We start from the raw sequence: 12,021 nt of genomic DNA, 5'->3' as shown, positions 1-12,021 counted from the left end.
TGTTGGAGGTTTCAGGGGATAATCCATTTTCTTCCCTTTTTTAGCTTCTAAAGGCCATCTACAATCCTTGGCTTCTAGTCCCATTGTTAGTATTCAAAGCCAGCAACCTTGCATATCTCTATTTTTCTGAAGCCACATCTCTCTCCACCCACAGCTGGGAAAAAAATAAAAAAAAAAAATGAATTTTTTTTTTTTTTTGAGACAGAGTTTCGCTCTTGTTACCCAGGCTGGAGTGCAATGGCACGATCTCGGCTCACCGCAACCTCCACCTCCTGGGTTCAGGCAATTCTCCTGCCTCAGCCTCCTGAGTAGCTGGGATTACAGGCATGCGCCACCATGCCCAGCTAATTTTTTGTATTTTTAGTAGAGACGGGGTTTCACCATGTTGACCAGGATGGTCTCGATCTCTTGACCTCGTGATCCACCCGCCTCGGCCTCCCAAAGTGCTGGGATTACAGGCGTGAGCCACCGCGCCCGGCCCAAAAATGAATTAAAAAAAAAAAGTCTTTGCTCTTAAGGACCCATGTGATTAGGTTAGGCTCACCTAGATAATGCAGGATGAACTCTACGTCTGAGTCCTTAACTTAGTTACATCTGCAAAGATCCTTTTCCTATGTAAGGTTTCCTATGTAAGGTTCCAGGTATTAGAATGTAGCCATCTATGGGGGAAGGGGGACCTCCCATAGTACTTTTTACTATTCTGCCTACCTCCCATAGTACTTTTTTACTATTCTGCCTACCTCCCATAGTACTTTTTTACTATTCTGCCTACCTCCCATAGTACTTTTTAAAAATTCGGTACCTAGAAATAAATCTTAACATGGTCAGAATCTCCATGGAGAAAGTCGAAAATTAGAAAACTTTGTTGAGAGAAGTTAAAAAAGATTCAAACAAATGAATGAGTATACCATGTTCATGGAATGGAAGACTCAATAAAAGATACCTGTTCTCTCAAAACTGATGTGTGTGTGTACATATACACATACACACTTAATGCATTTCTAATCAAAATCCTTCCAAAAATGTATAGCTAATTCTAAATTTTATATGCATATTCAAAGAGCTCTTACCACTTCTATTTTACATAGAAATGGAGGTTTTAGCCAGGGAAATTAGGCAAGAAAAGCAAGTAAAAGGCATGCAAATTGGAATGGAAGAAGTAAAACTACCTCTATTTGTAGATCATGTAATCTTTTATATAGGTAATCCAAGGGAATCCACACAAAAATAATTATAGCTAATAAACAGTTTTAGCAAGGTTGAAGAATACAAGATCAGTATAGAAAATGAATTGCATTTCTATAGACAAGCAATGAATAATTCAAAAATGAAATTAAGAAAACAGTTTTATTTATAGTAGTATAACAAAGATAAACACACATAGAAATAATTTAACCAAAGAAGTATAAAACATATACAATAAAAACTTCAAAATATCATTTTAAGAAACTAAGACCTAAATCAGTGGACCAACATCTCATGTTCATGGAGTAGACTTAACATTGTTAAGAGGGCAGTATCCACAAATTGATCTACACATTTAACACAGTCCCTGTCAAAGTCACAACTTTTTTTTTCAGGAAGCAACAAGCTGTTCTTAAAATTCATATGAAAATGCAAAGAATTCAAAATAGCCACACACACACACACACACACACGCACACAATATTGAAAAAGCAAAAAAGCTGGAGGGACTCAAACATTGCAGTTTCAAAACTTATTACAAAGCTATAGTCATTAAGACAGTGTGGTACTGACATAAAGATAAATAGAGTCCAGAAATAAGCTCGTACATTTATGGTCAATTGATTTTTTTACAAGAATGCCAAGAAAATTATATGGCCAAAGAATGGTCTTTTCAACAAGTGATGTTGGAATAACTTGATATTCACCTGCAAAAAAAAAAAAAAGAAAAAAAAATGATGTTGGGCCCCAACTTTACACTACCCACAAACAATAACTCAAAATGGTTCAAATATCTCAATATAAAACCTAAAACTGTAAAACTCTTAGAAGAAAACAGGTATAAATTTGTGTAACCTTGAATTACTCAGTGGTTTCTAAGATGTGACACCTACATCACAAGCAACCAAAGGGGAAAAAGAAAAGATTGATTGGCATTCATCAAAATTTAAAACTTTGTGCTTGAAACATACTATCAAGAAAGTGAAAAGATGATCCAAAGAATGGGATAAAATATTTGCAAATCACATTATCTGGTGTCAGATTAGGTCTAGTGTCCAGAATATATTAAGAACTCTTAAAACTCAATAATGAGAAGACAAATAGACCAATTTTTAGGTGGAGCTGTGTATTAGTTTATTCTCATGCTGCTAATAAAGACATACCCAAGACTGGGTAATTTATAAAGATAAAGACATTTAATGAACTTACAGTCCCACATGGGTGGCGAGGCCTCACAATCATGACGGAAGGCCAAGGAGGAGCAAAGGCACATCTTACATGGCAGCAGGCAACAGAGCATGTTCAGGGGAACTGCCCTTTTATAAAAGCATTAAATCTGATCTTGTGAGATTTACTCAATATCATGAGAACAGCATGGGAAAACCTGCCCCCATGATTCAGTTACCTCCCACTGGGTCTCTCCCATGACACATGGGGATTATAGGAGCTACAATTCAAGATGAGATTTGGGTGGGGACATAGCCAAACCATATCAAGCTCAATAGATATTTATCCAAAGAAAATATACAAATGACAAATAAGTGCCTGGAAAGGTCTTCAACATCATTTGTCATTAGGGAAATGCAAGTCAAATCTACAATGTGATACCATTTCAACACTAGGATGAATGTCATCAAAAAGATTCACAGTAACAAATATTGGCAAGGATGTGGAGATATTGGAGCCCCCATACATTACATTGGTCGAAATGTAAAATGGTGCATCCTCTTTGAGAAACTGACGGTTCCTCAAAAAATTAAACATATAGTTATCACATCCAGCTATTCTGTGCCCACGCATATACCCAAGAAAATTGAAAGCATGCATTTATCCAAAAATTTGTATAAATGTTCATAGTAGCTTTATTCACAATAGCCAAAAAGTGGAAACAACCAAGATGTCCATCAACTGATGAATGAATAAGCAAAATATACTTTATCCATAAAAGATATTATTCAGCCGTAATAAAGGATGCATGCTACAACATCAATAACCTTTGACATTACTCTCAGTGAAAGAAGCCAGCTATAAAAAGCCACCTATTATAGGAATCCATTTAAATGAAATGCTCAGAATAGGCAAATTTATAGAGGCAGAGAGTAGATTAGTGATTGACAAGAACTGCAAAGAGTGGGAATGGAAAATGACTGCTAACAGGCATGGAGCTGCTTTTGCAGTGATGAGATGCTCAGGAATTGGTGATGGTGATTCACAGCCTTGTGAATAAAGTAAAAATCACCAGTGTATTCACTTCAAAGAAGCAAATGTTGTGGTATATGAGTTATACTTAAAGAAAAAGGAAGGAAAGAAATGTAAGCTGAGGAACCAGGAAAACTGGAATTGGCCTTTAAAGAATTTAAGACTTTTGCAGTAACCTAAGTGGCAGGTAAAAAGCATCTGGATACCAAAGGGAAAGAAAACAGTCAATCCCAAGATCTTTTGAAGGAAAAATGTTATCTATTTTGTAAGTGACAAGATAAATAGAAAAAAAAGAAAATAATATAGCATACCTACAATTTTTGGAGACTAAAATAGACTACTGAATAAATTCTTCATTTCTCTTTACTTCTGAGCCTAAGCATACTATATTTTAAGTAAGAGGAAGGGTGGAATAAATAATCAAATCTGTATATTTAAATTTAAATCTGTATATTTGAAGCTAAATATCTTTCATTTTTTGCTCACATAAGAGCAGCTTTTGCCATTATATAAGTTGGTCTCAATATACCCATTATTTGTTTCATTAAATATTTACTGTTTCCCTTTTTGTATAAGTCTTGCTGTATGAACTAGTATAGAATATTTAATGTACATTGTGTTTTTTCATGTTTAAAAAAGTATCTAAAATTATTAAACAATCATAACAAAAGAAAGCATGTATTAAGCATATTTCACTTTATAATTTTATTTCAATTATATTACCACTCAATCCAAAAATTGTATTTTAATGCTATCACGTAGTAGAATTTTATATTAGTAAAATGTTTGTGTTTTGAGTTAGTCTTTTGTTTATCAAATTTTTTCAGTTGGAGAGTCAGCCTCAGGAAAGGCTTCAAGGAGCCTTGCACAGCATATTCCTGGCCCTGGTGGAATTGAAGGTGTGAAAGGAGCGGCATCTGGAGTTGTCGGTGAATTAGCACGAGCCAGGCTGGCACTAGATGAAAGAGGGCAGAAACTTGGTGATCTGGAAGAAAGAACTGCGGCCATGTTATCAAGTGCAGATGCATTTTCCAAACATGCTCATGAGGTAAGACTCTCAAGCAGATATTTGAACAAAAAGCCCTAGGTAAAGCAAATGTGAATATTATTTTATTTTTATAGCTATTGTATTTCTACACCCATGAATTTGCATATATTCATTGTACAGTTGCAAGTTCCTGATTTTTGCCACCAAAGGGAACCATTACAGGAATGTATCTTCGATAGCCTTTGGTTTCTTATTATAAGATTATACATTTTGAAAGAACCTGCTCACCTTCGGGCTTTTGGTAAGCAAAGCTAGTAGCTTTGCAACTATTGCTTAAGGAATGCAATACCAATGTTAATTTTTCTTAATGCCTCAATATCTGCTGCCACCTTGTCCTACAGAAAGAAATTATTTGCCTCTTTGAATCTTCCAGGTAGATATAAATAACCAAAATTGACAAACCTTTTTATTTAAATAAACAATACTAAGTCCACCTTGCGGACCAATTCATATAGACAAGTAGAGATGCATTTTACAATGAAGTTCATCTTGATGGACCTAAGAAGTCATGGTAGAGCTCAGAAATGCATGGTGTAAAGTAGGGGTCCCTGACTGGTCCCCTTACACCACATCATGCTCTTAAAAAGTTGAATTTAAAAGCCTTTAGGGGAGATACACATTTTTCATTTTGACACACAGGCCTGCTTTTCCTTTATGCTTTATACTAGGTTACTTCACACACCTAGCTCCTAGGCTGGCCCTTGAGGACATTTTGAATTTGTCTGAAAAAACAATTTTAAGGTTGTTTTCTAACTTGAGCACCCAATCTGTAGTGATAGCTCTTTTTAAAATTTTTCAATCAAAAGTAATTTCTTCCTTGCTCAAAAATGTGGAAACCTAGAATGCATGAAGAGATAACTTGACCTGGAAGATACTTGTCTAGGGCTTCAGAGAGATTCAGAGCTCCTTTATGAGTACATGTACTATACCCACAGGCACCTCAGATACAGGCTATTGGTGGTCAATCTAGGTCAGGATATTTTTATTATCATAACCCTACATCCGATCGTATGATCTCTACGGCATGTAGCACTTCAGTCAACCTCAGAATATATTCATATTCTGAATATTTAGCAAACAGCTTAATCTCACACTGGAGGCTTTCCTTTCTACCAAATGTTGTTCTTGAGTCATATTTCAGAGTCTAAGGATGACAGTACATTGAGATAGTTACAGTCACAGGTTCTTGAATTAGACTGCCTGGGCTCAAATTCCAGTTTCACCACTATATTACCTTGAGTAACCTCTAGAAGCTTCAGTTTCATTTATTAAATGGGGAGAAAAACAATGCCTAACCCAAGAATTGTTGTGATGAGCAAATGAAATCAAGTAGGGAGAGTGTGTCACGCAGTGTCTAGCTCAAGAGTAGATGCTCAGTAAATTTGAGATGACAGTAGAAGTAGCATTTTCAACCTTTAATTCCCCAGTTCTTCAAGCATTATTTTTAATTTATAGTACAAAATAAAAATTATCTTTTATGTTACTAGCTTACGTCACCAAATTATGTCACATTTCTAAGAAATCTGAGGAACTTCTAGGCTAGTTCTCAATGGATATCATATTTTTTCCTCTAAATAGAATAGTTCTTACTGCTTTCAATAAGTTGATTTGAAGTAAGCAATATAGTAGCACTACAGAATGTTGCAGAGTGACGTAATGTTTTGGAAAAATATAGAAATCACTTATAAATATTGTTGTTCTGGCATTTTAAAAACATGTTTTATTTTTTCCCCTTTAGATGATGTTAAAATACAAAGATAAGAAGTGGTACCAGTTCTGACAACCAGAATCCAATAAGTCCAACTTCAGCCGGAAGGAAAAATGTTATCCATTTTTATGACATTATTTAGAAAAGTTAACATTAGAGGGATGTTCGTCACTGGATACTGTTCTTTCCTAGCACAATCATGCACTGTTTTACCTCAGTCATATGGCTTTAACTGAGGAGTGTTCACACGGACTCGAAATGGAGTATATGGTGTGTGCCAGTTATGAGTTGACAATTTGGGAACTAAACAGGTCACATGTGACAGATGAAGAAACCAAGGGGGATGCTGAGGAGACATGATGCAGGGACTAATCCTGGATCATTCCTGTATTAAACTTTCATATGCCAAAAAGTTTTAGGCCGTTTTATCTGCCATCAGTGTTTGACCTGTTTGGGGCGGACGCAGTAAGTTAGAAGTCTTGAAGCTGAAATAGTTATATATATGTCACTGGACTGGATTATAAACAGCTGTCTTGGACTTTCCGTCTCTTAAAGCTGACTGGTCATCAGTATCATTAGTGAAAAAGAAACAAACTGTTTGTTATCATATCTTTAGACAGATAAGCTGAATGGTGGGCTTTAAATAAAAAAACATACACATAGTTGACTTGTGTATGAGCTACTCTTGGATTCTTGTTATTATAGACTTGTATTTAGTTCATATTTTGTCAAAAGCAAAACAAGAAGATACATCACTTTTCATTGAAAAGAAAAGTGTAGAGCATGACTGAATTGCTCATCATTCTGGGAGTTTCCATGTAGTGGCTATGCAGTGTGGAAAGTGAGAAAAACCTCCATTGTGGTGAGGAGAATACTTCAACGTCCTTTGTCCTTGTTCTCATTAATTCAGCTAAAGGTGGATTTGACCAAAATAATACTGGTTAAATTTGTAGAAATGTCGAAATTGGCTATGTTTTTAATTTTGCTTGAATTTTTATAAAATGTTTAACCAAATGTACCTTTGCATTCTTTAATTAAAATTGCTTAAAAAAAAACTTTCATTATTTCAGTAAAATGCTCAGCTCCCTTTTTTTAAATGCCCTTTATTTGCTAACAGTTCCAATACACTCAGGTGATGAGCCAGTTAAATCTTAGTGCACATGCTAGCGCATGGAAAATTACAAGCATCTGTTGTCAATAATTATCTATATAAGAGTTTAGTCTGATGACTTACAAAATATTTTCTGTAGAAATATACTATAAATCTGTACACATACCCTTTCAAGGTTTTAAAAAGCCAAAAAGAAAGGAAAATATGTACACTGTGATAACTAAATTATTTCTGTATTGGAATATAATACAGTTCAAGACCAGCAATGGACAAAGAATGATTGTTTCACAGAATAGCATTACAGACAGGAAAGAACCACCTAATAGATCTAGAAGTGAGCAATCTCAGAATACAGACTAATTTGAGATTATTATTGATTGTTGTTAAAGCAACCAAGCAGAAGCAAAATGGAAGCATTAAAATTAATGTTAATGATATTTAAATATTGTCTTCTATTAAAAATTGCTTTAAATAATTTTGTTTTTTCATTAAGAGAGAATCAGAACACAAATTGATAGTAAACAAGATGGTTGTTTGTCTATTCCATATGATCATTAAAGGAATATGTAGGCCATCTTAACTTTTTCATACAGTCTGTTATGCATATTTTCCTCTACTCTTCATTAATAAAGCTTTTATGTTTACATGTTATAACGTGCACTACTAGATACAAAAGTTTACATCAAAGTTTACTTTAAATATCATTTGGTAGGGACTAAATATATGTGACAGAGATAATTGATCAGACCAAAAGAAATATTTTTAAAATAAGTCCTTTTCAAAAGTTTTTGAGTCTGTTTAGTTAATGTCAGCTGTCTGAACATTCAGCAGTTTATAAATTGCTTAATTTGTGTTATCTATTATCCAATAAACCCATCATTCCATGATATGTCACAGAAAGTGTTAGGTCCTATTTTAAGGTACAGTTTTGTGAATGTCATCAATAAAATCAACAGTTATGGATTTGAAGAAGTTGAGAAGCATTATGTAGATTAATATACTGGTTGGTTCTGTATCTATGTGGAAGGTCATATTAGCTGCAATTATTTAATTTGCTGTGTTATATAACACAAATATATTTGTATATTAACTTCATTTTTACTGTCATTTTTCCTGTTGTATACAAAATGAACTAATCTTGTCATTATTTTCAAATATAGAAGTATATACATTTACCTTAAATGGATTTCCAAGATTTTGTAAGAAAATCTTAAATCAGTGTTTTTAGTTATTTTAATTTTAAATAAATCTGCAAATTATGCACAACAAACTAGAGACTCAGTTAGGATTAGAAAGCTTAAATTATGTTTGAGTGTAGGAAATAAGCTTCTTAGAGTTATACTTGATTCAGTCTGTAGATAAGAAGACAATCTGCAGTAATAACTAACCCAGGGAATTTGTTGTAATTTGAGAGGTAACATCTCTGTTTTTTTTTTTTTCCTTATTAAATATAGAAAGTAATAGTCACCAGCAAGCCGCAATGTCAGGAAAACTGACCAAAAAAAAAAAAAAAAAAAAGTCAAAATAGAAAATATCAGAAAAATGAAAGGTTTTCGTGTGCCCTCTACATATCCTCAACATTGTTTTGTTGCATTTGTCCTTGACTCTAAAATCATTGAAGTATTCATGATTAGTAGTTTGTAAGCAGGAAGTGGTTTTTCTGTATGTAACATATATCCAGTTCATTTCAGTTTTCAAGCTAAAATCCATATTATTTGCTGAGAAAGTTATTTGAAATCTTATATTCTAACAAATTCTATACATTACATCCATTTGAAGTTTTGCATCATCTTAACACTTTCGCTTTGCATTTCAATTGTACAAAGTGTTTCCAAAAAATGGTTATAGATTCGACTGAGCTATTACTAACTTCTCAATTTAACTTTTTATGGATGTGAAAAATGCTGCTACTTGTCTATGTTATTATGTGTAAGTATATTACAATTTAATTAAGTACAGTAGTTTAAAGTAAGAAGCTTTTTTTTCTTAGAACTTCTTAATTGTAGGTTCCTCTGAAGCTATTTCATGTAGATATGTGAGTGTTTTAAACAAGTCTGAAAGTGTTACATACTTTTAGGTTATAGGGGTGCTGGGGAGACAGCTGAGGAAAGGAAGAATATGTGGAAGACGCCACGGAGTTCAAAGTTTTACCCTGAATTCTATATTCCATATATGTTTTGCTTAAGGCATTTCTCATGTGACATTAGAAAAGCTATATCCAAAGGTAAATTTTTTGTGGCAAAGATTTATTTTACACTTTAACTTTTGGGATTTTATTTGTTTCTGCAAAATAAAGAGCACTGAATTTTAAACTTGAATTTTTTCTGCACTTTTTTAGGTAATGAAAACTTTTTATTATCATTTAATCCACATTGCTCAGTTTAAACCAAGTAATACATGTGTATAAAACATACCAAAATCATAAATATGCTGCTAGCTGTACCTTAAACAAACTGATCAGTTTTAAAACCTTTAATAGGGTTTTATATAGATTAAAAAATAGTAAAATAATCTGCTGTATGTTTCAGTGTTCTTGGTCTTAAATTATTGCAACACTTTCAGATTTGTTTTAAGATCATACAGTAACATATTTATACATACTGCTAGAAAATATACTTTTAGTTTTAAAATGGAATTTTTATAAATGTACTTTAATTTTAAAAATGGTGAACTTGTTAAGTTTAAGTCAAAGTACTTAAAAAGTATGTATATTATCCATACAAAAAGTTATGTTTTACACTTATAATAAGAAATATTGGTATCTCATATCGAGATACAATTAATTTTAAAAAATCATACATCATTTAAAAATCTTCACACATGAACCGGAAAGATATCATTTCTGTGGTTTAAAAAAACCCTCTATTGAGCATTTTCAAATATTAATTTATTTTGGGGGAAAATGCCCACAACAATAATTGCAAGATCTTTCTCAGTAGCTTCAGCTTGCTGTTGGATGCCTACCTTAACTATTGTTTAAAAATATAGATATATATAGATTATATATATATATTTAAAATAGTTTTCCAGGTATTTTCTTCTACCTTTTTTAAAAATAAATTTCCAAAAATGAAAACAGAGTTTATGTATTTTTGTCAATGAAGGTTTTTATTTTGTAGTTTATAGAATTTGTTCCTTATCAGTTTGATACTTGATCAATATTCTTAGACTTTTTAATCTGTATTTATTTTGGGGAAAAAAAAACACTCCTATATCTTAAATGTCCTTTTTTTTTTTTCTTTTCCCTTTTAGGATATTTGTTCTCTTGGATTGAAATTTATGCCCACAGATTTTTCTTTTCATTTGAAAATGAATGTGAAGATACTGTTTACAGCTTTTGTTAATTGCACTTTTCATCACTCTGATCAATTTCTTGTAAAGTGCTATGGAGATTATTTTTCCTGTGAATATTAATGATTTTACTACGGCCTCAGAAGTTTTAAAAAAGGTCTATAGACAGAAAACAGTTGTTGCAACCAAAACAAACAAACAAAAAGTGTGGGGGAAACTGGCTTACCTTCCTCAGCTGAATTAAATGATTTTAATAGCTTCCCAATTACCAGGGTTATAACATGCTTTCTTTAGTTACTAATACAGCTAAATTAATTTTTAAAATATTCATTTACAAATTTAGTACAGTAGTCCAGGGGTACATGTAAGTGCTCTCTTTATTCTTTACATCAGAAAAATCATGAATGTCAGTTTTACCAGTATTTTACAATGAGGCTCATAGTTTAAAATTTTATAGTTTATGACATGTAAATAAACCAGTATTAATTTATTTTTTTTTTTTTTTTTTTTTTTTTGTTTTTTTTTTTTTTTGTTTTGAGACGGAGTTTCGCTCTTGATACCCAGGCTGGAGTGCAATGGCGCGATCTCGGCTCACCGCAACCTCCGCCTCCCGGGTTCAGGCAATTCTCCTGCCTCAGCCTCCTGAGTAGCTGGGATTACAGGCACGCGCCACCGTGCCCAGCTAATTTTTTGTATTAGTAGAGACGGGGTTTCACCATGTTGACCAGGATGGTCTCGATCTCTTGACCTCGTGATCCACCCGCCTCGGCCTCCCAAAGTGCTGGGATTACAGGCTTGAGCCACCGCGCCCGGCCAGCCAGTATTAATTTATTGTAGGTTGTTTGACTCAGGCATTTTAAATGGATATAGGTTAATGGCAATGGAATTCTATTTATTTGGTAGTTTTTTTTTTTATACTTTTGCTATTTGTGTTGTCTACACTTTGCTTCAACTGAAGACAGTGTATGGAGTTGAAAATAAAATCATAGCAATGGAAAGCAATGCAAAGAGGGTAAATCATGTTTTAATTTTTTTAACTTTTTTTTATTTTGTAAATAAATAGTGCTGTGATACTTTAGGTGTGACCTCTGTTGCACATGATAGAACCAGAAAAACACTTTGCTTTCTATTTATACTATTGGTTCATTGTAAATGCACTACCAAAAGACAATATGAAAAAGAGCAAGATTAAGTTTTCATAACATTGTCCACTTCAGGGGCAAGCATGCTTGATACAGAGCTCTAGCTTGTGTATACCTTAAACTGTAACTTGCAGGTGTTTTTTGGTTGCTGCACTTTTTATTTAATCTTGCTCAGTCCCAGTAACTATCTCCAAGGTAATTGCTGGAATATGCATTTTGAAATATGGTTAAAAAAAAATGTGTATTGTTTCATCTAAAAAGCACTATTGCAAACACTAAAAACGTGTTCAACTTTGTAGTTATTTTGCATTACTGTACTTTACAAACTGTCATCACA

At 33.2% G+C, this 12,021-nt stretch overlaps 1 protein-coding gene across 4 annotated transcripts in view; it reads left to right on the top strand.

The window, feature by feature from the left end:
* Positions 1-11,039, top strand: part of STXBP5 (syntaxin binding protein 5) — a 185,752-nt gene extending 174,713 nt beyond the window's left edge. For 3 of the 4 annotated variants that reach the window (XM_012452638.3, XM_012452632.3, XM_012452642.3), the window contains 2 exons: positions 4,212-4,432; positions 6,171-9,569. In XM_012452638.3, the coding sequence (XP_012308061.1) occupies positions 4,212-4,432; positions 6,171-6,212 (263 nt within the window). In that variant the 3' untranslated portion in view covers positions 6,213-9,569. Of the gene's footprint in view, positions 1-4,211; positions 4,433-6,170; positions 9,570-10,503 lie in introns of those variants that run through there. The other variant, XR_010336586.1, reaches the window with a different exon arrangement.
* The last annotated feature ends 982 nt before the right edge of the window (positions 11,040-12,021 follow it).

This window comes from Aotus nancymaae, unplaced genomic scaffold, assembly GCF_030222135.1.
Source record: "Aotus nancymaae isolate 86718 unplaced genomic scaffold, 86718_ANA_hifiasm-v0.15.2.pri h1tg000040l, whole genome shotgun sequence".
NCBI lineage: Eukaryota > Metazoa > Chordata > Mammalia > Primates > Aotidae > Aotus > Aotus nancymaae.
The sequence above is the reverse complement of the archived record's forward strand: the minus strand, read 5'-3'. Positions and strand labels throughout refer to the sequence as shown.